The sequence below is a fragment of the Nansenia antarctica genome, assembly GCF_963989245.1.
Source record: "Nansenia antarctica genome assembly, chromosome: 9".
Taxonomy (NCBI): Eukaryota; Metazoa; Chordata; class Actinopteri; order Argentiniformes; family Microstomatidae; genus Nansenia; species Nansenia antarctica.
Genome location: NC_137679.1, coordinates 20,011,857 through 20,033,993, shown reverse-complemented (window position 1 = coordinate 20,033,993; position 22,137 = coordinate 20,011,857). Strand labels below are relative to the sequence as shown.

Genomic DNA, 22,137 nt, shown 5'->3' with positions numbered 1-22,137 from the left:
TATGTGTACAATGAATAGTTAAAGTATTAGTACTTAGGTATAGGTGCAACTTTATGCACTTTATTTGTGTTAAACATGCCCCTACGGTATGTTAGTTACTGTAAACAGTTTGTATTTACACATGGGATCTAATCCTCTCTGTTTCATTTGGCCACAGTACATCAAGATCCCAGCCCCGTCTGCAGAGTCTCCTGATGCACTACGTGTCTTCTCCTTCTACCTGTCCAGCGACAGCAAAGACAAACCTCAGGCCAGCTTCGATTGCATTCACCAGTATGTCTCAGGGTAAGCATGCACACGTCTCTGTTTTCACAGTCAACCACAAAAGGAATTCACAACCAGTTTTGGTTGTCAGAGTGGGACCACAGAGCTGCCTCGACACCTCTCTCTCTCTCTTACACACGTATAAACACATGCGCGCGCACACACACACACACACACACACACACACACACACACACACACACACACACACACACACACACACACACACACACACTTCTCATTGTCAACGTAAAAGTAACCCCTGTCCCAAGTGGAGTGCATAGCAACAAATGACAGTTCCTCCCCACACTGTTTTACCAACCATACTGTATAGTCCAGTTCACACTCAAATCAGGATCAAAGTGTGTCCTTTGATCAATCGCACACTGTTGTTGTAACTTGTGTCTAATGTTTTCCTGAAGTGGGAGGGTTTGTACTATACTGTGCTGATAGGAGGAAATCAACCTCCACTGGCTTCACAAATAAGTGAGAACCATGAGGTCACAACATTTAGTAGTCATGCTACAAAGGTGTTAGAAGGGTTGCATAGTGCTGTTCTGTTTGCCCTGCAAGGAGTCTTGTAGCTTCACAACACCTCACTTATTGTACACAGTTATGCTTTCACATAGGATATGATGAGTAATAACCATGAAGACACAAGTTACTGAACCGGTCATGGGAGAGAGACATAGATTACACAGACGCACAGCAAACTTGTTTAATACATTCTTGATTGATTGAGCAGAGAGTTTATGCAGTGCTAGGGTGAGTCTTCTGAAAGCTTTAAGTAGCGTTAAGTTTCTTGAAGTCTTAACTTGCCTTTGGCAGTTCAAGCAGGTTTCTCGAAACCCTTCATAGCTCATTTAGTTCTAACGCATGCATTAAAATCACCTTGAGATTGTTGTGCACATGCCTGTCGATATGCATGCCATCAACGACAGTTTATTATAAGAACTAGTTCGGTGTAAGTCTTCTATATTAACCTCATATACTTAAGTTGGAATTTGGGTGGGGAAAGCTGATCTGAGAGCAGCGCTTCTGGCCTATCGATTATGAATTGATTGATACATATTCAATATGAATCGTTATTGGGAAACTCACCCCTGTTCCGCTGTTCCTGTCGCACCATTTAGCTCTTCTGTGAATCTAATGTCCCCCTTCCCCCTTTTCTCGTCTACACAGAGAGGGTCGTGAGCACCTGGAGGGCCAGGGCAGTATTCAGGACAAGATCACTGTGTGTGCCACAGACGACTCCTACCAGATGACCCGGGAGCGCATGTCTCAGGTGGAGAAGGACATTATGAGTCGGTCAGCCATTGAGATCAAGCCAGGGTCCACTCATCCAAGTAAGCGTGCGCTCTCAGAAGCTATCTTAACCTCTGCTGTTTAAGCATCCGTCCCATAACGCCCGACATGGAAGCCTTTACCACACAAGCATCAAGGGCACATATCCGAGGTGTTCCCTCAGAGCTTCTAATTCGTCTCGTTATACCATCTCGTCCTGCTGATAATTGCCATATGGTGTGGAAGTTATCACATAATTGATCAAAGTACTGGGTTGCAATTATGTATGCATAGAGGGATGCCTCTTTTTCTTCTCCTTTTCCCTTCATTTTGACCAGATTGCTCAGGCACATTGCCAAGCTGCCTGCCAGCACTATTAATGTGATTGAGTTTGCAGAAGTGTGCACTAACAAGTCTCATGCAGAGTGGATGAGGTTTTGCCTTCGAGTTTAATTAGAGTGTCTGGGATTCAATTAGTTTTCATTTGCTGAAATACTGAATAATATATGTAGATCCTCTTGAAGGAACTAATTCACCCCAAGTACTTCCAGGTCCAACTCAAGATCAGAATCAAGATACTGTCTGTTTGTATTCAATGCAGATAAAGGATTGTGTGAGCATATCCGCTTTGAGGAGGTCTCTGTCCTGTATCTGCACCAGTCAAGTGTGGGTTCATGACAATTAGAGCTCCTCTGTGCTCACACTGGCTGTTGTGGATATATATTTGAATAAAAACAAAGTGCAAAGCATAAATCCAACCAAAACCAAACAACGAATGATAATTGCTGCACAAGCCATTGTATACAGCTGTTGAAGCAAGCTAGCACACATGACATAGTGTTGCTAAAATGGACCTCTTGAGGCATCTTGGACAATCCTATCACATTTAGCTGGCATGTTGACATCGACAAGTCCTTGCTACATGTGCACAAAATATAGGTCAAAATACATAATTGTGCATGACGGTTAATCAACAGAAAAGGACAAATGTTTATTCACAGTCCATTCTCAGTCCAAGCCTATAATTGAGAGCATGGACACGTCTCATATTTCGTCAAGTTTAAGCACGCAACTTGCACATGGACGATGATGTTCCCATACACTTGATTTCAAAGGAGACTGAAATGAAAGGGTCATAAACGGTATATCATACTGTACCGTCCACACAAACGTCTTGTGGTGGCCAACAGTATTTCTGTGGTATAGTAATGCTATGCTCATCCCAAAACTGTTTCAAAATACCAAAACTCACTATTTTAGATAGTTTGCAGGGTAGGAAAATGTCTATGATTTAGATATAATGTATGGCCTGAATACTTTTACAGTAAAAACATTTTTTAAATAAAGAGGCATTTTAAGGTCATTGGCCCGGTCTATACTGAGTGCACACAAACTGTCTCTATGGGAATTGATTTTGTACTATCAGGGTGTCTGGTGAATATTTGAATGTTCAGTGGTTGTAGCTGTGTGGTGAAGACATGTGGAAAGATATTGACAGCCATTACACTCATAACACTAGCTAGTTAATAATTGAGGTTAACTGGAAAACAGATTAAGATAATCAAGGTGCTGTAGGTGATTAAACAGCAGTCCTTTCAGGATGCAGCGCACAGTGATCGTCTGTGTGTTGCTTTGCTGTGTGTTGCTTTGGACGAGACGTTACACCCAGTCATGGCTAAAATCCCAACCTGGGAACCATGGTTAACTCGTCATCCCCAGCTTGTAATAGGCTAACACTAACTACTCACCTCTCCAATAGTTCTTGTCCAGAATGTCTTGCACCAACTTGGATTACCGAACTTTGTGATAATGCCAACTACAGTAGAATTCAGACTTATTTACTGTATTTGAATATAAGCCACTTTTATTTCTCTTAGGCATGCTAGCACGAGTGCATTACTGTTTTAGCTAGTTGTGAAGCTTTTACATGAGACAGCATGGGGCTTTGCAAACCATTAAATAACAAGCAATTAATTGGTTTTAAACCCTCTAGTCACTCCTAAAATGTGTCCACACAGGCTATTTCACTACAATAGTACATTTGACTTAAAATAAGTGATATGTGCCTTGAACCTGGGTCGTGTTTAAAGCTCCTGAAACTAAGTTGCATTTTGCAAAAGCAGAGATGTGCCCGTAGGGAGAAAGCCTAGTGAAATTACTCCCTTTCAAAATGTCAAGCAGTTTAAAAAAAATATTTTCATAATACAGCAAAGCGTGATATGTGTAGGTACCTTGAGACACCTTGAGACATTTCACTTACTGTTAGATTTAAAGGAGGGAGAAACATTATATTTCACAGCATATGCTAATCGTCCCTGTCTATGTCATACTGTGAATCAGCTCTTTCATGCACAGTCCATTTGAGTCCTGACTTTACGTAATGCAGTAGATATATGATACCTCATAGTCCCCATGAAGAGGCTGTGCTTCCTCGTCCTATAGCAACCTTCAAAGCGGAGCTTAAACTTTGTAATGGGATTATAGTTGGGAGATATCTATAAGCACCGCTACGTCCTGCTGGCCTGAATCCAGGTAAATAAGTGCTGCAACAGGAAGAAAGGGCCTCTCTGTGCGAGGTGCTTTAGTTTCCATGGTCTTCTGTTTGCACAGGAGCAGCCTAACCCCACTGTCAACCCTTTCACTGCGCTTCACGCTTGGCCTTGCCGACAACACTCGAGTGTATGCATACTGGAGGTTGTTCAAGATCTGGCTAAATATGTTTGTTTAAAGGCTATTTCCTGCAGGGCTGGAAGGTTGCCATTCCTGTGTGTAGTGTTTGCACGCTGTACTATATATGACAATACATCATCTGTCGGGACAAAGTGCACCTTAGGCCTCCTCTTGGACCCTGGTTCACCTTTAGACCAGATCCTGGTTTCACATAACTGGCCTGAGAGTGTGTATCAGTGTTAAGATGCCGGGCTATTCGAAGGAGTGTTAGTGTATTTAGAGTTCTGTGGAGAGGCCGCCAGATTCAAGCCTAATCCTCCCGTCCCTTCTCGTTCGCATTTGCAGGGTACTGCTCGGCCTTCTTCGAGCGCTTTGGATTATCCCAGTGATGATTGTGGTAATCACTATCACTGACGGGAGAAATGTGTGAGCTTGGTATCAGTAGCTACGTTGGGTGGGAAGGAACATTTTCCTCAGAACTGCCTTGAGATTGGGCTATACTGTATGACTGCTATATGACTATGGAAACATTGTTCGCATATCAAATGTTGCTTTCTTGTCTTGTTTTCTTTCAGGTAAATGTGTTAAGATTCCAAGGAAGCCAGGCCTGTCGTCAAGCATGGACAGCAGCAACAAGCACTCCCCTAGCAACAAGAGGAGCACAGCAGCTCCCAGCCTGGTGGCCCAAAGATCTCTGAGAGACCGCATCCTTCACGTCCTGGCCTTAAAACCCTACAGGAAGCCGGAGCTGCTGCTGTGGCTGGAGAGAGAGAGGGCCAGTCCCAAGGACAAGACTGACCTCGGATCAGTGCTGGATGAGGTAAGACCAGCACTAGAGTTGAGGGGGGATGAGGGGGGATGGCATCCCCCCTGAAATAAAAACGTTCAAAATCATCCCCCTTCTAAAACTGCCATCCCCCCTTTCCATCCCTTATGTCATTTTATCAATGAACGTGGTATTACTGCTATTTCAACATTTAGTTTTGCGCATATTGAGTAAACTACTGTGGGCGAGGGGGCACGCACACATGCAATGACATTTTTACCAAGTCACTGACACTGTAGTCACTGACACTGTGGGGATGCTTAAATTGTCCCCATATGATAAAATCCACCATCCACCCTGATTTTCTTTTACAACTTGAGTACTGGGTAAGACCACCTTTACAGCACACATAACTTAGACACAGGTTAGAGCTGGAGACATGGTTTAGGGTGGTGATGACATAGAGAAAGAACAAACTAATATTTGTTTGGTAACTGCGAGGAAAGATGATACACAAAAAATGCATAGTGTAATTAAACGATGATGCATTTCAGGTGAATGAAGCTCATCCATGCTGGTAAATGAAATGAGTTGATATAAACCATAGCAAACTATCACACTGACAGAATTAATGTGGTCTTTAGAAGTACCTCGGGATTCAGCTGCATTTTTATGGACAGTTCAAATCACTTCAGGGGTTTCCAAATGGAAACACAAATGATGTACTCTCTGCAGTGCCTCTAGCTAATGCTAATGGCTCCCTTTACAACCCAAATGTTGTGCAGCTAAAATGGTCGGTTTATTTGAGGCGCATTTCCTGTGCTCGGTATGTTTGGGAGTCCCACTGCAGTCATCAAGGGGCAACTGTGCCGCTGCTGCTGGTAGCTGTAATTAGGGCTGTGCTTTAATTATCTTTGGAGGAGAAGATTGTGTTTTGACAGGGGAGGGGCTGGGTGTCTCCAGCAGTGCCCTGACTACTATGAGAAATGGATGTGGTCTGAGAGGGATTCTGGGTAGTCTAGAGTTGGTGCTGCATGAGAATTTACTGTAAGAGTGCGCTGTGATCGTTTGTCTGTTTACCGTCAAATTTAGAAAGTCAAAGTCATATATAGAGCCACATACAATTAGGTCCATATATAGTTAGGTCCATATATATTTGGACACTGACAGAATTCTGGTTATTTTAGCTGTTTACCCAAACATATGAAGTTACAGTTATATAATGAATATGGGCTTAAAGTGCAGACTCTCAGCTTTAGGGTAAAGGTATTCACTGGTTTAGGAATTACAGCTCTTTAATATGTAGCTCCCTCTTTCAAGGGACCAAAAGTAATTGGACAGTTCACTCAAAGCTGTTTCATCGACCTGTGTGGGGCGCTATTCCTTCATTATTCCTTCATCACTTAAACAGATAAAAGGTCTGAGTTGATTCCAAGTGTGGCATTGGAAGCTGTCAATGCAAGTGAAACAGGCCGTCCTAAAAAAACATTAGGAGTGGCCAAATCAGTTTGGTACATTCTGAGAAAAAAAGAACGCACTGGTGAGCTCGGCACCACAAAAAGGTCTGGCTGTCAATGGAAGTCAACAGTGGTGGATGATCGCAGGATCCTGAGTGTGCGGCTTCTACTTCTTTTAATTGGATTTTGTTCTGTTGCCAGCACCTCGCTTAAGTTTTCGGCGGTGTGCGCTCTCTTCTTTTCTATTAAAGAAAAACCCCTTCACAACATCCAGCCAAGTGAAGAACAGTCCAGGTCAGGAGGTAGGCATATCATTATCTAAGTCTACCATAAAGAGAAGACTTCACACAAACAAATATAGAGGGTTCACCACAAGGTGCAAGCCATTCATAAGCCTCAAGTTCTGGAACAGCATTCTTTGGACAGATGAAACTAAGATCAACTTGTACCTGAATGATGGGAAGGAAAAAGGTATGGAGAAGGCTTGGAACGGCTCATGATCCGAAGCATACCACATCATCTGTAAAACACAGTGGAGGCATGGGCATGCATGGCTTCTAATGGCTCTGGGTCACTAGTGTTTATTGATGATGTGACAGAAGCAGACGGATGAATTCTCAAGTGTTAAGGGATATACTGTCTGCTCAGATTCAGCCAAATTCAGCAAAGTTGATTGATTGGCGCTTCACAATACAGATGGACAATGACCCAAAACATACTGCGTAAGCAACCCAGGAGTTTTTTAAGGCAAAGAAATGGATTATTCTGTAATGGCCGAGTCAATCAACCCGATCGAGCATGCATTTCACTTGCTGAAGACTAAAGGCAGAAAGACCCACCGAACAAACAACAACTGAAGACAGCTGCAGTAAAGGCTTGGCATAGCATCACAAAGGAGGAAACCCAGCATTTGGTGATATCAATGGGTTCCAGACTTCAGGCAGTCATTGCCTGCAAAGGATTCTCGAACAAAGTATTAAAAAAATAACATTTTATTTATGATAGTTAATTTGTCCAATTACATTTGAGCCCCTGTGTATAAAAAATTATGCAATTCCTAAACGTTTCATACAATATTGTTTATTTAACCCCTTGAATTAAAGCTGAAAGTCTGCACTTCAATTGCATCTTGATTGCTTCATTTCAAATCCATTGTGGTGGCGTACAGAGCCCCCCAAAAAGGGAATTGTGTCACTGTCCACATATTTCTGGACCTAACTGTATATATAAATATGTATATACTTACAATGTAGAGCAAAAGTGCTCCAATTTAATTCACACACATATTGAACAGTATGATGGGGTCTGTGCACTGTTATTTACAATAGGGAACAGCTTGACGGTGTATCAAATGTTGACGGATAGTAGCGTTGGTCCCTCTGGACAGTACAGAGAGGCAGAGGGTTCAAATGTTTTTGTCTTTGATTTTCAGGTTGCTAAATTGAACCCCAAAGACCACAGCTTCACCCTGAAGGATGAGTTCTACAAGCACATCCAGAGGGACTGGCCCGGCTACCTAGAGGAGGAGAAGCAGCTAATTCATAGGCTCCTGGCCAGGTACAGTGCGGTTTTGTAACTTTGCATCACTATCCATGTTAACCTGTATCCTCAACCAACATACTCTGCATCACATTCTTCTCACAACTGAATACTTTTGTATTTCCCTGTTATATTAACATTGCTTTAGTGTCAAGGCGTTAGTTAGTTATCTTGCCGGTAATGTATCTTCATTTAACCTGGTAAGCTTCAGTAATTGAACGATTACCTCTCCTCAGTAGCAAGGCACACTGATGCCTTTTGACAACGTGCTAGTGTTAAGGCTGCTGGACCAGTGGATTACTATGGCAGTCTGCTGTGATCTTGTTGAAAGGAGAGCTTGTTAATGACTTTTTCTGCACAGATGAATGTGTTGATGGCTACATCAAAGGGGAGAGAAAAATATTCACTGCATGGTTGCCAACTAGCATTAACGTGGAGGACTCTTGAGTAGTAAGGCTGAGTTTTTTAAGAATGACCGAGTGAACATCATCATCATCATCATCATCCTGTGTACGTGCCCTCTTTGGCATTGTTTCGTGAGCATTTTGGAAGAACTGCAATCCACCCCCCTTCCTCCTTCTCTACTCCCTAGTTTATTGTGCAATTGAATATGTCCCTTCTGTTTACCTCCAGCGACTCCGAATGCTAGGCGTGGGAGTGTACAGGTTGTTTTTGCTGCATGTTCATGCTCTGGAAGTAGCCGTCAATATATGATTATTCTTTTCTTTTCTTTTTCAACTGTATGTTCGGAGATATCTATTCCTCTAGTTGAACCTAGAAAGCAGTCTCGTTCTGATCAGGTCATTACCCATCCGGGCTGACAGCCTAGCATGTCAGTAGGCTTCATGTCAAAAGAAAATCCTGCCGAACCCTAGTGGTGCTTTAGAAGACATTACACGGATCCTATAGCTGAAACGGCCCCTATGGCTCTTCTGGGAGGCATGATTGAACTCTGATTGTAGTGAGGTCTTTCTGAGGAAGGAGCTGTAGGAAGCAGATTGCCAGTGGAGAGTGTTTGGCCTAACAGTGACTGCATCTGGTACCATTGTTCTCCTCACTGGACACTGGTCTGTCTTAGTGCCTGCCTCTTGCAGATGTTATCAGTGTTCTGTAACCTAGAAACACAAGATACGTGCCCCCCCCACATACAAACACACACAACACTTAAACATGCTAACAAATCTGACAGTGTCCCCCTAAGATTGAGTCTAGCCTGAGTGTATCTCCAACTGGATGCAGTATGTGTGTTCTATAATGTCTTGACAGTGAGGTCCCTTTGTAATATGTATATAAACAGGAGAGGCTGAGGCCGACCCAGTCTTAGCTTGTAAATGTTGGATCTTGATCTTGTAGCTACAGTAACCTAAAGGTTGTTCCTGTTTTGTGTTGTTTTCCTCTGTTTACATGGCCCCACCTCTCATTCATTTAATTGGAAGCCATAATATCACATTTGAACATTATTTCTACACTAGAAACTGTCAAAATGAGCTTTAAAGCTCAAGTTATCTGCCTAGCTTAATCGAAATGGCAACAACATCAACAAAAATGTCTCCCTCTTCTTGTTGCAGGAAACTTCAGCCACTCAGTAGCAGTAGTAGCCAGTTGAAGAGTTTCCAGTCAAACCATTCATTCCACAAAACCCCTGGAGATTCCCCGTCACAGCTCAGCCCTGTTAAGAATCTCTCTGTGGTAAATACACACCTAAAATGGACTCTACTGTTCCTCACAGGTTTTTAAAAAAAAAAGTTAGTTCCATTGATTAGAGATAAAGCCATATCTCCACTGCAAATGTAAATAGTAGAGATTACAGTACATGCTTTCTGTGTTAGTGGGACTCTGTCTGCATCAGTGTTACTGTATGACCTTTAACAAGAAGTGGACCCACTGCAGAATTAGATTGAATGAGTGAGGAATGCAGGTTTCTTGGTGTGGGACCATCTGCTTTGTATTTACGCGTATGCTGGCAGCAGTTCAGTCACTGCCCTTTTTCAGGAGTTCCTCTCAAATGTTGGGAATGTTGGTGTTAGTCAAGAAGATTTGAGATTTTTTAAAAACCCACCTTTCTTTCCCTTTTTACAGAAACGCCCAGTGCCCTCCGACCCGTTAGATCAGACCCCCAAGAAGCAAAGACTATTAGATCAGAGTTTACCCCTACTGTCCCCCTCCAATGGACACCTTGGCCCCAATGGGGCCTGTGTCTCCTCTGGGCCAGCCACTAGTGTACAGACCAAAACAGAGTTTGAGAGAACCAACAATCACGTCCAGGGGAGTCCTAACGGTCTCTACGTACGGCACAAACTGGGCGGGCCCCCCAGCGTCCCCAAGTCGGAGAGGACAGAGCAGGTTCCGGTAACACCGAGCCCCAAGCCCCCGCAGACTGAGACCTCTCCTCTCCGTACTGAGACCTCTCCCATCCGTACGGACCCTCAGCTTGTGGCCAACGGCCAGCATAAAAAGAAGAAGTCCAAGAAGCACAAAGACAAGGAACGGGAGCGCTTAAAAACGGACTGGATAGAGACCAGTCCTGACCTGAAACAGAACCAGGAACATTTCAATGGTAAATTCTCATTCCAAAATAGTTTAACCCATGTTTTACTGCTCGCTTATGGAATGAGAAAGATGTATTGTTTTAACATTAGCATACATAATTTTGAGACCTTGTAGAGGGAAAGATAGTGGAATCAAAACAGTGGAAATATCTATTGGCCTGTAGCCAGATTGAAATCAGAGCAGTTTAATGATTTAATGATTATCTGTATTCATATAAATGAACACTTTCCATATACTTAAACACTTTAATAAACACTTTCCATGTATACTACAAACAAGCAAATATCTGCAAATATCCAATATCCATTTCTATTTAAAATATTTGCAACATTGCAGTAGGACACTTTTCACACTATTGAAAACTTCAAAGAGGTTTAGAGAAAATTCTAGATTTCCTGTCTATGGCAAACTGCAGGAGTAACAATAAACCAATAATTTAAAGTGCGTTTTCACTGGAGATGGTGCGTGTGTCTGTGTGTCTGTGTGGTGTGTGTGTGTGTGTCTGTAGATGATTGACTGTGGAACAGCTGGGTGACCCACGGTCCAGCGAGTCAGCGGGCTGCGCTGCCTCCCCCTCTGCCGCTGGCGTCATGGCCTGCCTTGGGAGCAGGTCTCTTATCAGTAGCAGTGATAAACGACTCCATCAGCCTTGGTATGATGTGAGCTTTATCACGTTTGCATTGGCAGATTACATTAACCATGTTTTTCCTTTGCGTGTGTTTATCTCCAGACCATGAGGGGGCAAAAACACCTGTCACTCGTACCTCACCAGAGGAGCGACCCGACTATTTAATGTAAGTTCAAACAAACTGCCTCATAGGTCCTCCAGAGCCACCCATGGTTCCTGAGTTTGAATCCCGGGTTGAGAAGTTATTTTAAATCCTTTCCAACTGTAAACATGGTCAAAGTAAAGCCAGTATGTGCTTCCAAGGCCTCGGCTTCTCTTGGTACCATATTTTGCCTAAATGTTTCATGTTTTTGTTTCATGGTTTGACTACTTTAAACATTTTTGTTGTGAAAAGAAACGGATTTGTTCCATAAGGGTTGGGTTCAGCCTAAAACATTCACATAAATTGTGGAAAATGTGAATGTTTAAATGGGCTATCACATGTGCAGTAATAGTGCAGCTTCACTGACAAGGACTTAGAAAACAAATGATCTAATGTCTTACATTTTTACATCTTGAGAACACATCTTGAGGACGATTCACTCTGCTAATCTACAGTGCCACCTGCTGGGGACAATAATATCTTAAATTCCTGCCCCTGATGTGATAATTCCATGATGCGTTTAGTCATAACCCGACTGCCTATGGTAGAAAATGACAGCTCACAGGGTGTTCATGTCTCTTTTCAGAAAGTACAATACCATAACAGGATCAGAGCAGCGTCAACAGTATAAGGAGGATTTCTGTGCAGAGTATGATGAGTACAGAGCTCTGCACGACCGGATCGGTACCATCACAGAGATGTTTGTTCAGCTGGGCTCAAAGATAAACACTATGTCCCCTGGTACACAAGAATACAAGGTATGCTATTGGCAAAGGAGCTGATGTCACAACCACATATAGGACATAATAACAGTTCCTGTTAAACCCTCCAAGATTGAACTTATTAAGGTTTTTACTAAATGTAACATTGTTTAAACCCTTACAGCTCATGGAGGACCAAATTCTGCAGAAATACAGAAAGTATAAAAAGGTGCGTAATGAATGCATGGGCAAACCATTTATATTGAACAAGCCTGTATGTATCACAAATAGCTCCATTGTGAAGATAACTCAGTACAATACGTCACCACATCCCTCAGTTTTGTCATCAGCATGGCAGCACACTGACGCCCAGGTGCCTTGTCTTTGCAGAAGTTTCCTGGTTATCGAGAAGAGAAGAAGCGATGCGAGTACCTGCATCAGAAACTGTCTCACATCAAACGCCTCATCCTGGATTATGACCGTACACAGGCACCCTCATAGTAACTGGCCTTCAATCCACCCTAGGATGCTATGAATGGACCAAAAGACTCCCGTGGACCAAGAGACTACCTGGCCAAGCTTGGGTCCTGGAGTACTAAGGACCTGGAATCCCATATGAATAACATATTCACTTTACTCCACCCAGTGTTGATGGCGTAGAGGAGCAAGGTTCTCTTATATGAAGTGGGCCAAGACCACCGACTCGTGATCAAATGAAGCCCTTTACTGTTATAGTTTTTAAGGATGAGTGTTGTTGTGTGATGGCTGGAATTTGTTGTGCCGCATAAATGGTTAGATGACACAATTTAAGCCAAATTCTCTTTTCTACCCATAATGCAAATTGTACATGACCTCTCCTGCCCAGATGCTTTTATCATTGTGTCTATTGCCATGGCTACACATAAAGGCATATTGGTTTGATGGTACAATCATATGGACAGATGAAAACACATGTTCTTCATACCCAGTCTTCTGTCTATGTTATATTTAAGTATCCTGTACACTTTGTGGTTTGCTGTTCCACTGAATGTATAAATGTAAAATAATGAAATAAGATCTTGATTCCTATAGAGAGGGTTGTAATCACTGGATTCAGATTAGGGAAACCTGGAAGATATTTAATGTTTCTGTGAAAATATCTCAGAACTCTATGAACATGAAGTTATCTGTTAGAGCCGAAACACGTCAGTACATGTCATTAATCGGACATGCCAGTCAAACATCCTATGTATATTTGCCTCTGACCCAATAGTCATATTCAGTCTTGGGTTTCTAGCTGCAGTCAATTCAGACATTCTTCATGAAACATGAACCAAATACTGGGTTCTGAAACAACTGCTTTCTGTCTGCTGACAAAGTCTTGAATGAATCTTGACATTGGGAAGTTAGGAGAAAGTGCCATCCTAACAAGTCTTACAGTATAGTAATTTGCTTCTGATCGAACCACTACATTGCCAAGGACGATAATCTGAATAGGAATGTCATATTAATCAATATTCCATTACATTTTCAAGACTTGGTGGGTTGCCAGAGCATTTTACTTCCAAAGACCCTTTTGTTGGTACAAAGCTTAATGTAGTATTCTGTCTAGCATCACCCTTGGGATTGCTTTTATACAGTTAAAGATGCAATGCTTTAAAATTCAACACTTAAGTCTGCTGATCGTACATCGTCCAAGTCCATACATACAAAATTCCATATGAGATTTTGCAGATTGAGTTTAATGGAGCTCACAGGGTCAATTGCTCATCCATCTCCATCTGTATGTTCTGATTTGTGTGAACTTCTCTCTTGACATTGCTCTGTTGGAAAATGCATTTTATTCCATGTTATTGTCACATGGAATACTATCCACTTCAACTCTAACAAAAAGTTACAATTTGCCAAGATTGGATAGTTGTGCAGTGAATGTTACATTGTGCTACCAGGTGTGTTGGTGGAGATGCCTTTAAACAAACTAGACCACATTACAAACAACTTTATGGATGTACCTGTGACCATCACTATTTCATGCAGTTCACTTTGATAAGTTCTGACTTGAAGATATATTTTCAAATACAGTGACTCCTCATTCAAGCACTATTGAAATCAATGTGGCTGTCTGTATACACTATCTTGCTTTTTAATTGCTGTCTTAAGATGGGTTCAAATAGGAAGAAAAAGTTCATTTTTGCCTTAACATACCCGCCGCACATGTCCATGGCTCAAGACCTATTCTCTGAAACGTATTCTATGTTTTATACATCTGCTCAGTTAAGTGTTTTAAGACCATTTATATTTCTAGTTCTCTTGTTCTTAGGTTGAAGGAAATGCTGTATTTAAGTTAATGGATGTTTTCAATACTGCATTTTATGTCAGCATCTGTAAGTGTTAGAATACAAAGTTGTTGTATTCCTCTACCATATGAGTCTTAATCCTTGTTGTGTTTGTTATAGGTTAATTTCTGTTAATTTCCCTCATAACCATGAGTGGTCTGTGGATATCTGTTGGATAATCATGAACAGAGTAAAGAATCTTGACTGTGTGAAGTAAGGGCCTTTTCATCCAATGCTACTCTGCACCACTGTCAATAACTAGCTAGGTTTAGAGCTGGTGTCTGAAAGGGTTGTCAAAGGTTTTGACACTCCTGGATTCATCCTTGACATGTAGTGGATGAGCTTTCTGATCACAGCTTGGTTTGTTTTTTTAAATAGTTGAGTTCTAAATGTCCTTACGTAAATGAAATGTATGCTACTGTGGTATTTTGAGGAGCACATGGTCAGATTTGAGGCTAGCACAGTATTGTGCAGTATTGGACTGGGCCATAGGGGCTATTCATCTGAATAAGTGCTAATTGTGATACATGCAGGAGTTAGCTAGGTGCCTTCTATTAGGAAAATCGGAGTCACATTGGCTTTTTTATGTATTGTCTTACCTTCCATAATTAATTTGATTTCATGACATGCAGTGGAAACAAAATGTTTGCACTGAAATGAATGGTCCATAAATTGTATTTTTCAGATGTAGGCAAACAACTTGTTTGTGGCTTGTGGGCGAAGTCTTAAAGTCTTAACTAACTGCTAAGATTCCATGTTCTTAAGTGCAACATGACTTCATGTAGTGAATATTATAACATCCAAATCAAACAAACAGATTCTTTTAATGAAAACTGCCTCTCCCTGGTGCGTTGTCGATATTGGAAAAATAAATGTCTCAATAGAAATGTGAAATGAAATTTCTTGTCCAGTATAAGTCACTGCAATTTGTCTACCTATGAGAACAAATTTTTGTAACTATTTATTGCTTTTCATGTTTTCTTTGTGTTGGTTCCTCCTTTGCACAATTTCCTCAGTCTATTCAAGACAGACAAGAAGGGAAATGAAATATATATTTTTGCAATTTTCAGTGAGGGATGCTTCATCACCACCTCTTCCTCTAGAAAAAAGCCTACAAAAATGTATTTGTCTGTAAAAAATAAAGAATAAAGCTCTTTCCATCCATTTTTGTCCTGTTTTAAATGTTAAATATTTCCTCAAGATGGCGATGTTACAGTGCTTTTGTTGCAGTCCTACAGTTTTTCTCGATTGCTTACTCCATTTGTATGAAATATGCCCACCATAATAATATACAGTTAGGTCCATATATATTTGGACACAAACTGATTTTTTTTATTTGAGCTGTTTACCAAAACATCTTCAAGTTACAGTTATATAATGCATAATGGGCTCAAAGTGCACACTCCTAAACATTTCATACAATATTTTTGTTCAACCCCTTGAATTAAAGCTGAAAGTCTGCACTTCAATTACATCTCGATTGTTTCATTTCAAATCCATTGTGGTGGCATACAGAGCCAAAATTATGGAAATGTTGTCACTGTCCAAATATTTACGGACCTAACTGTACATGAGCACAACAGTGTAACAAAAGTTAGTCATTTCACTTTCACACACAATACAAATCGAGCGTTGACCTTAACCTCCCATTATAGTGAATCTCTATCCCATACATATATTACTTTACTGTCAGTTGAACTGTTGAGCAATACGAGTTTATAATAAATAATAATATAATAAACTCTTATTGCTCAACAATTCAACTGACTAAGTAATGCAGTGTGACACACAATTGAGGTTTATGGCATGATTGAAGGAGGCTTGATTGAAAGCTGTTTATGGATTCAGAGTTCCGGATGGATGGGGAGTTCCCAAGCCTGGAGACAGGTCTGGAGTATGCCTTCTCATCAAAACTGAAGGTTCAAGAAATGAGTGAGAGGTTGCTAACTTTATTGAAAGTAGGAGCTCGGTTTTATTACTGTTGAGTTTGAGAAAGCTATGTTGCATCCAGGAGAGGCCATTCAAATATGGGTCAGGAGTGGGTTTAGTAGGGATTTGGTACTGACACAGATGTGTCGTCGACATATAACAGTGAAAGTCCAGGTTAAAGTTGATCTGTCCAAGAGAGTGTATGTAGAGGATGAACAGTATGGAGTCTACCTTGATGTGGTAACAGACAACTGTCTGGTAACTACACAGTACCATATGGTGCCATGTGGATCCCAAACTAAACTAACTAAATCATATTGTTGTATAATTACCATTTTACCATGTTATTACTAATAAAAGACCTAAAAGCCTAATTGATGTCCCATAAAACATTCAATAGTAACACTTGTCTCTATGATCATCATCTACAAACATACAGTTTACCAGTCTAATCGTGCAAATCTTTTGAGCAAAACTGATTTTTAAATGTTATTTAACCTTTATTTAACCAGGGAGATACAGTAATAGAGTTCTCTTCTGGAGGTGTGCCCTGTTTAAAATACAAATATAACAAAACAAAACCTTTAAAACACAATACAGTAAAATACAAAAAACACATGAATTAATCAAAAGAGCATATCTCTGTGAGCTGGCCCCTAACAAAGGCCTTAAAACAAGTGTAACAACATGCTCCAACATGCTCAACATGCTCTAACATGCGCCTACCCTGAAGATCATTTCATGTCTGGATCACAGTAACTAAAAGCAGTTTTTCCCAATTCTGTAGACACCCTTGGGCATTAAAAAGAAGCAAGCTCTGAGAGCGTCTAATCACCACTGGATCACCTTAAAAGCAATGATGTGAGGTAAAAAATAACTGCTTCAGATATAGATAAAATCCCATGATAAGCCCTTGTCAAAGTAAAAGAATCCCAACCACAGACTGACACCAAAGACAATGGTGGGTGCAGAAACTATTCCTTGAAATGAACCGCAGAGCAGTTAAGGATAAACCAAGTCTAAGAACTAAGGCTGCCACGTGCATGTAAATTGTGTCACCATAGTTGAGAACAGGGAGGGTTATGGTTAGCCTTAACATATCTTCACATGAAACAGAATTTCTTCATCAATAAAAATAAAAGTTCCAATGAGACCTCTATCATCTTAGGACATTTAATTAAAAAACATTGTTACATACAGTGTATATTGCATAGAAGTATATTAAGGCTCTTCCATTATGGAACATTTTACTTGCAAACCTTTTTTCATGATACACAGTGTAGATCTTAACATTTAATTATATTAATAGTTACAAATGTCAAACCTCCACATCATATTCTGCTAACGAGATTTGTTACAGATAAAAAATAAATACATTGCTTGTGAAATACCGATTTTTAGGCCATATCACTGGCACTGTGACAGACAGTATAATAAATGTTGTCTCTAAAAAAGGAGGTAGACCATAGGTCATACTGTGTTGACCAATTGTGTGTCTGACAGCTATTAAGTTGTTAGAAGATAACATTAAAAGGGGAAGTGTTATACTGGCATAAACATCTTTTTTTTCAGCACTTGATCAATTGTAACACAAACAACACTGTCTACTCATTCAACTGTTATACATTCATAGGCCTACACAAAACAATGAAGAAAAACTCAGTATATTTGACAATTAGTCAAGACAACAAAATCCTCATTGATATAGGCCTACTATAACAAAATACTTTTAGACAAATTGGTCACAACCTAAACAATTAAACTTAACTTAATTTCAGTAAATTTTAACAACAGAGTAGCTTGGTGCTGCTTAGCACACATCTATGATGATAATCCCAAACATGCAGGCTAGGCCTATGGCACAACAACAATAGTCAATAACAATAGGTTACAGCACATCTATTGTACTATAGATCTAGAGCAAGGTAAGGCTACACTATTAGGGTTTTCTTTTCAAAGTGTATCTTTCCCTTTTAGTATAAATTAGAGGCTGTAGAAAACCACAAAGCTTCAAGGTGCTACATTTTGGTCTTGGAATCATCAAGACGCACTAGTTTTGATTAGGCCTAGTTAGTGCTTGGTGCATTAGTGGGACAGTGCTGGATAATACAACTCGCACCAGTAATTGTGTGGTCTTCATTTGAGGACTGCTATACCAAAGTTTAAAAACAGTTTAATGTCTTCATGATTCATAAATATATGAAAAGCCCTTTGAATTGCCCCTGTTGTATGAAATGTGCTACACAAATAAACTTTCCTTGCCTTCATAATGGCAAAACTTTTGAAAATACAAAATATTACTTGGATTGCTAATGTAACAATATACAGAGAATTCTAACCATATCCATGTAATCAACCATGGGCTGTACCTTGTCCCAAAATCTATTATACAAATTAGAGTATAAAGGTAAAGAGACGGTTGCTCTCATCAGTGAAGTCCTGACTTCTCAAAGTGATAATTTGTATGGGATAGAGAATAATGAAGTCACACAGTACCTCAGTAAAAACCTGTCTCACCAGTGTTTGACTACCATAGCAACTGTCTTTTACATGCCCTTTGAAACATTCTAGCTCCTTTTATTTATCTTTTACCGCTTGGTTAAGGTTTCATTTTCAGGCTGGGCTGCAAAACTGACGCTATTCCAAAGAGCGAGGATATCAGCCCACAAAGGCCCACCACCCCTGGGTTTGACTGGTATATGCCCAACCTGTCCAGGGGAATGAAAAGATCACAGACGTTTTTCAATGTGTCAAGGAGAACGGAAGGATGGCTTTTAAGGCTCTCAATGAGCAGGAACAGAAAAGCATCTAGCTGAGGGATAACAACACCAGCAACATCAGGAACTTCACTGAGGTGCTGATTGACTCTCTGTTGAAAGCGTTTATCTCGTGCTCTTTGTACCATTATCTGGGAAATTACATAAACATCTCTAGTCAAACTCATAACCAAGGACAGGAAGTAGAAACGAGAGGCATTCACGCTCCAGCGTTCCTTGTTAATATCATGTACAAGGCCAACATTCCTGGCCCAGAGCACATTGTCACAGATGAAGTAGAGGGCGCGGTTGAGGTTGGCCACTGTTAGGCACAGGCGCAGCACAGGGTCAGAGAGATGCAAGGTTCGCTTGGCAGCTTCAATTGAATTCACTGTGTTCCCCAGCCTAAACACTGAAAGAAAGAACAAGGGCATGGGAATTCAGCACACATTTATTAAAGAACTTGCTAACATATTTAGCAAAAAGGGCACATTTAAAAAAATCCTATTTGCCAGTATCACAACAAAGAATGGTAGCCCTTCATGTCATGCTCAGACAATTTATATGGGACATGTTTATGGCCAATCTATTCCCATTATAAGACTAGCCTAATTGACACATTGTAACATTAACAAGCATTCCGTACCTTATGCAACATGCACAATTCAAACGAGTTAAGGCATATGCAATAACTAAATATGCTAATTGTGATTCTTCAACTCCCATAATTTAAAATAAAATGTTGAAACAGTTGCCCAATGCCAATCGGTGGAAAGATTTTAAACTCACATTTCCGTCCAGAACTCATGTTGGACTCCAGACTCTGAACCTTAATCAAAAGATCTTTTCTTGCGGAATTGTTACGAAGTAAATACTTCGATAATGCGCATGCATATTGGGTTGCCCTGGAATAGAACAGCAGACAACATGTGAAAATACATAGAAAAACTTGTAGCTGCTGCCTGGCTCGTTGTGAAAAAGTCAGTAATTGGCTTTAAGAGATAGCTGCCTAACTGCTAAGCCAACTAAATGACTAAGACATACCTGAAAATGCGGTCCCTTCCTTGACTTTGATTTGTGAACTTAATGTAAGAATCCATTGCATTGCAACACGTTGCTGGCTGCTGCGGTACAAATTGTTCTAGTTTTGCTGAGGCATATGATCCGCTCGCTCGCTCTCTCTTACTGTTCTTAATGGAAGGCTAGTGAACAGGAAATGCAAAGTTCTCGCTGAAATTAGGACATCTGGAAATAACAAATAATTGGAATAGCATATACTATCGAAATAATCTCGCAATGTCAACTAAGTTGTCATCTATCAAAGTATTTGAATTTTTAAGCAATGAAATCATGAGCATGGCAACTAGCTACTACTGGTGAGTGAAATCAGACAGCTTAACTTGCGGTGTCAGTACGGACTGTTTTGAAGACGGACAGCTGCGTTTTTGCGTGGGCTGTGTTCGAAATAGCATACTAGCATACTGCATACTCAATGAGTATACTGCATACTGCCTACTAAATTCATAATAAGTATGCAATACCAGCCGACCGTTTACACTGCAGTATACTGCCTCTCAGAATGCATTTCGCACCGGCTGGCAGCGGGCAATTTAAATCCTCAATTTTAAACTTCCTTTGGCTGAAAGCTGTAATTTTGGCTCTACGATCGTTAACATGTGATTTTATGAAGTTTTTATGTTTTCATGAAAGAAAGTAACCATATAAACCCCTCAAAAAAAAGTTTGGAAACGTTATTTTGGTTGATTATTCCTCCCCTTTAATAATACCGATTGGTATTGTATTATTTTTTTTAATTTTAAGTTATTTTTTTCTGAGTGGGGCAGTCCCACTCATATTTTTTCATTTTATTGACAGATGTAATAGAGATTTAGACAGGAAGGATGGGTGAGAGAGAGAGGAGGGATGACATGCAGGATATGTCCCCGGCCGGAATCGAACCATTCAGGTGCCAGTCACACACCTGACATACACCTGCCAGCACTTGAAGCTCAAAACGAGAGTGAATACCAACAGAAGAATATTGCAGGGGATTTTCTCAAATTCTTTTGGGCCGCTACCCACATGTTTAGCTGTGTTACTCATTCCACGAATGCACGATCCTTACAAGTTGTACCTCGTTGTAAAGGTGACTAATCAGGCTTTCCAACGATATAAAACTTTTTTTGAGGGGTTTATATTCCCAAAATGTGTCCAGTTTATCAAAATAACCTGTTTATATCTGATCTGATGTTTCTTTCCCACTTCTGTTCGCTATACTTCCATAATAGCATAGCGCTAAAGACTCAACGCAGCCGGTTCTTAAAGGGAATGGCACCTGGCACGCTGATTGGGTTGATTGAGAAGACGCCCAAAACACACCCATGACTAATTTCTTTGCTTAGCGCCGGGTTTTAGGCGCCCACTACCGCACGCATAATAGCAAAGTGGCCTTGACCACGCCTCCACGTCTTAAGTTTAGATCTACCGCCTCGTCTTATTGATGAAGTGCATAATAGGGCCCATGATGTCACTGTGTCAGTTGCAGACCGGCCAGTCTGGTAGTGCCAGAGTGATCTGGTTGGGTGACCCTGGGGCCCCCAGCCTCAGTCAACAGTTTGGGACAGGATTTAAGCATGGATTCACCCACCCTCCTGTGACTCTCTCCCTTGCTCTCTGATGCTCTCTCTAGTCAAACAATGACACACATCTATCTCAACCCTTCTACTCCAGGCGGACTTAAACTCCACTGAGTAATTGGGTGGTTTCCCTGAAACTAAAAACAAAATAACAAAGCCATAACTTGTTTTCGTTCCCTTTCTCTAGCAGTGTCACTGCTGGTGGCACTTGTTCTCATCTAAGGTTTTCTTACGATGGCTAATGTATAGTTGATTCATTTACTTGTATGAATTGTAATTCGCTTTGGATATAAGAGTAGTTAGTATGGGGCTCTTTTCTTTGATCTCGATTTCCTTTGATCTTTTTTATGGGGGGGGGGGGGGTCATAAATCATAAGGTATTGATCTTTTACAGAAGGGGGGTTTATTTGCCCCCCTTTGAGGGTTTATTTCCCCCCGCCATTTGTTCAGAACACACCCCCCCTTTGGCTCGGGTGTGAATGAGGGCTGGTCCAAAACGA

General features: G+C 40.9%; 2 protein-coding genes across 3 annotated transcripts in view; one reads left to right on the top strand and one right to left on the bottom strand.

Annotated features, from left to right (window-relative positions):
• Positions 1-15,471, top strand: part of LOC308164995 (RNA polymerase II elongation factor ELL2) — a 29,010-nt gene extending 13,539 nt beyond the window's left edge. The window contains exons 3-12 of the mRNA XM_080539084.1: positions 158-285; positions 1,447-1,610; positions 4,794-5,038; positions 7,874-7,998; positions 9,549-9,669; positions 10,060-10,537; positions 11,261-11,324; positions 11,887-12,058; positions 12,186-12,230; positions 12,392-15,471. Of these exons, the coding sequence (XP_080395210.1) occupies positions 158-285; positions 1,447-1,610; positions 4,794-5,038; positions 7,874-7,998; positions 9,549-9,669; positions 10,060-10,537; positions 11,261-11,324; positions 11,887-12,058; positions 12,186-12,230; positions 12,392-12,502 (1,653 nt within the window). The 3' untranslated portion in view covers positions 12,503-15,471. The remainder of the gene's footprint in view (positions 1-157; positions 286-1,446; positions 1,611-4,793; positions 5,039-7,873; positions 7,999-9,548; positions 9,670-10,059; positions 10,538-11,260; positions 11,325-11,886; positions 12,059-12,185; positions 12,231-12,391) is intronic.
• Positions 15,472-17,417: 1,946 nt separating this feature from the next.
• On the bottom strand, positions 17,418-20,180 carry pex11a (peroxisomal biogenesis factor 11 alpha). 2 transcript variants are annotated; one of them, XM_080538890.1, is made up of 3 exons: positions 20,046-20,180; positions 19,791-19,906; positions 17,418-19,413 (listed from the first exon to the last, which is right to left on the bottom strand). In XM_080538890.1, exons 1-3 carry the CDS (start codon positions 20,099-20,101, stop codon positions 18,845-18,847), a joined length of 741 nt encoding a protein of 246 aa, XP_080395016.1. In that variant the 5' UTR covers positions 20,102-20,180; the 3' UTR covers positions 17,418-18,844. The 2 variants fall into 2 exon arrangements, with proteins under 2 accessions (XP_080395016.1, XP_080395017.1); XM_080538891.1 differs by lacking the exon at positions 20,046-20,180 and having other exon boundaries at positions 19,791-20,043.
• Positions 20,181-22,137: the final 1,957 nt, after the last annotated feature.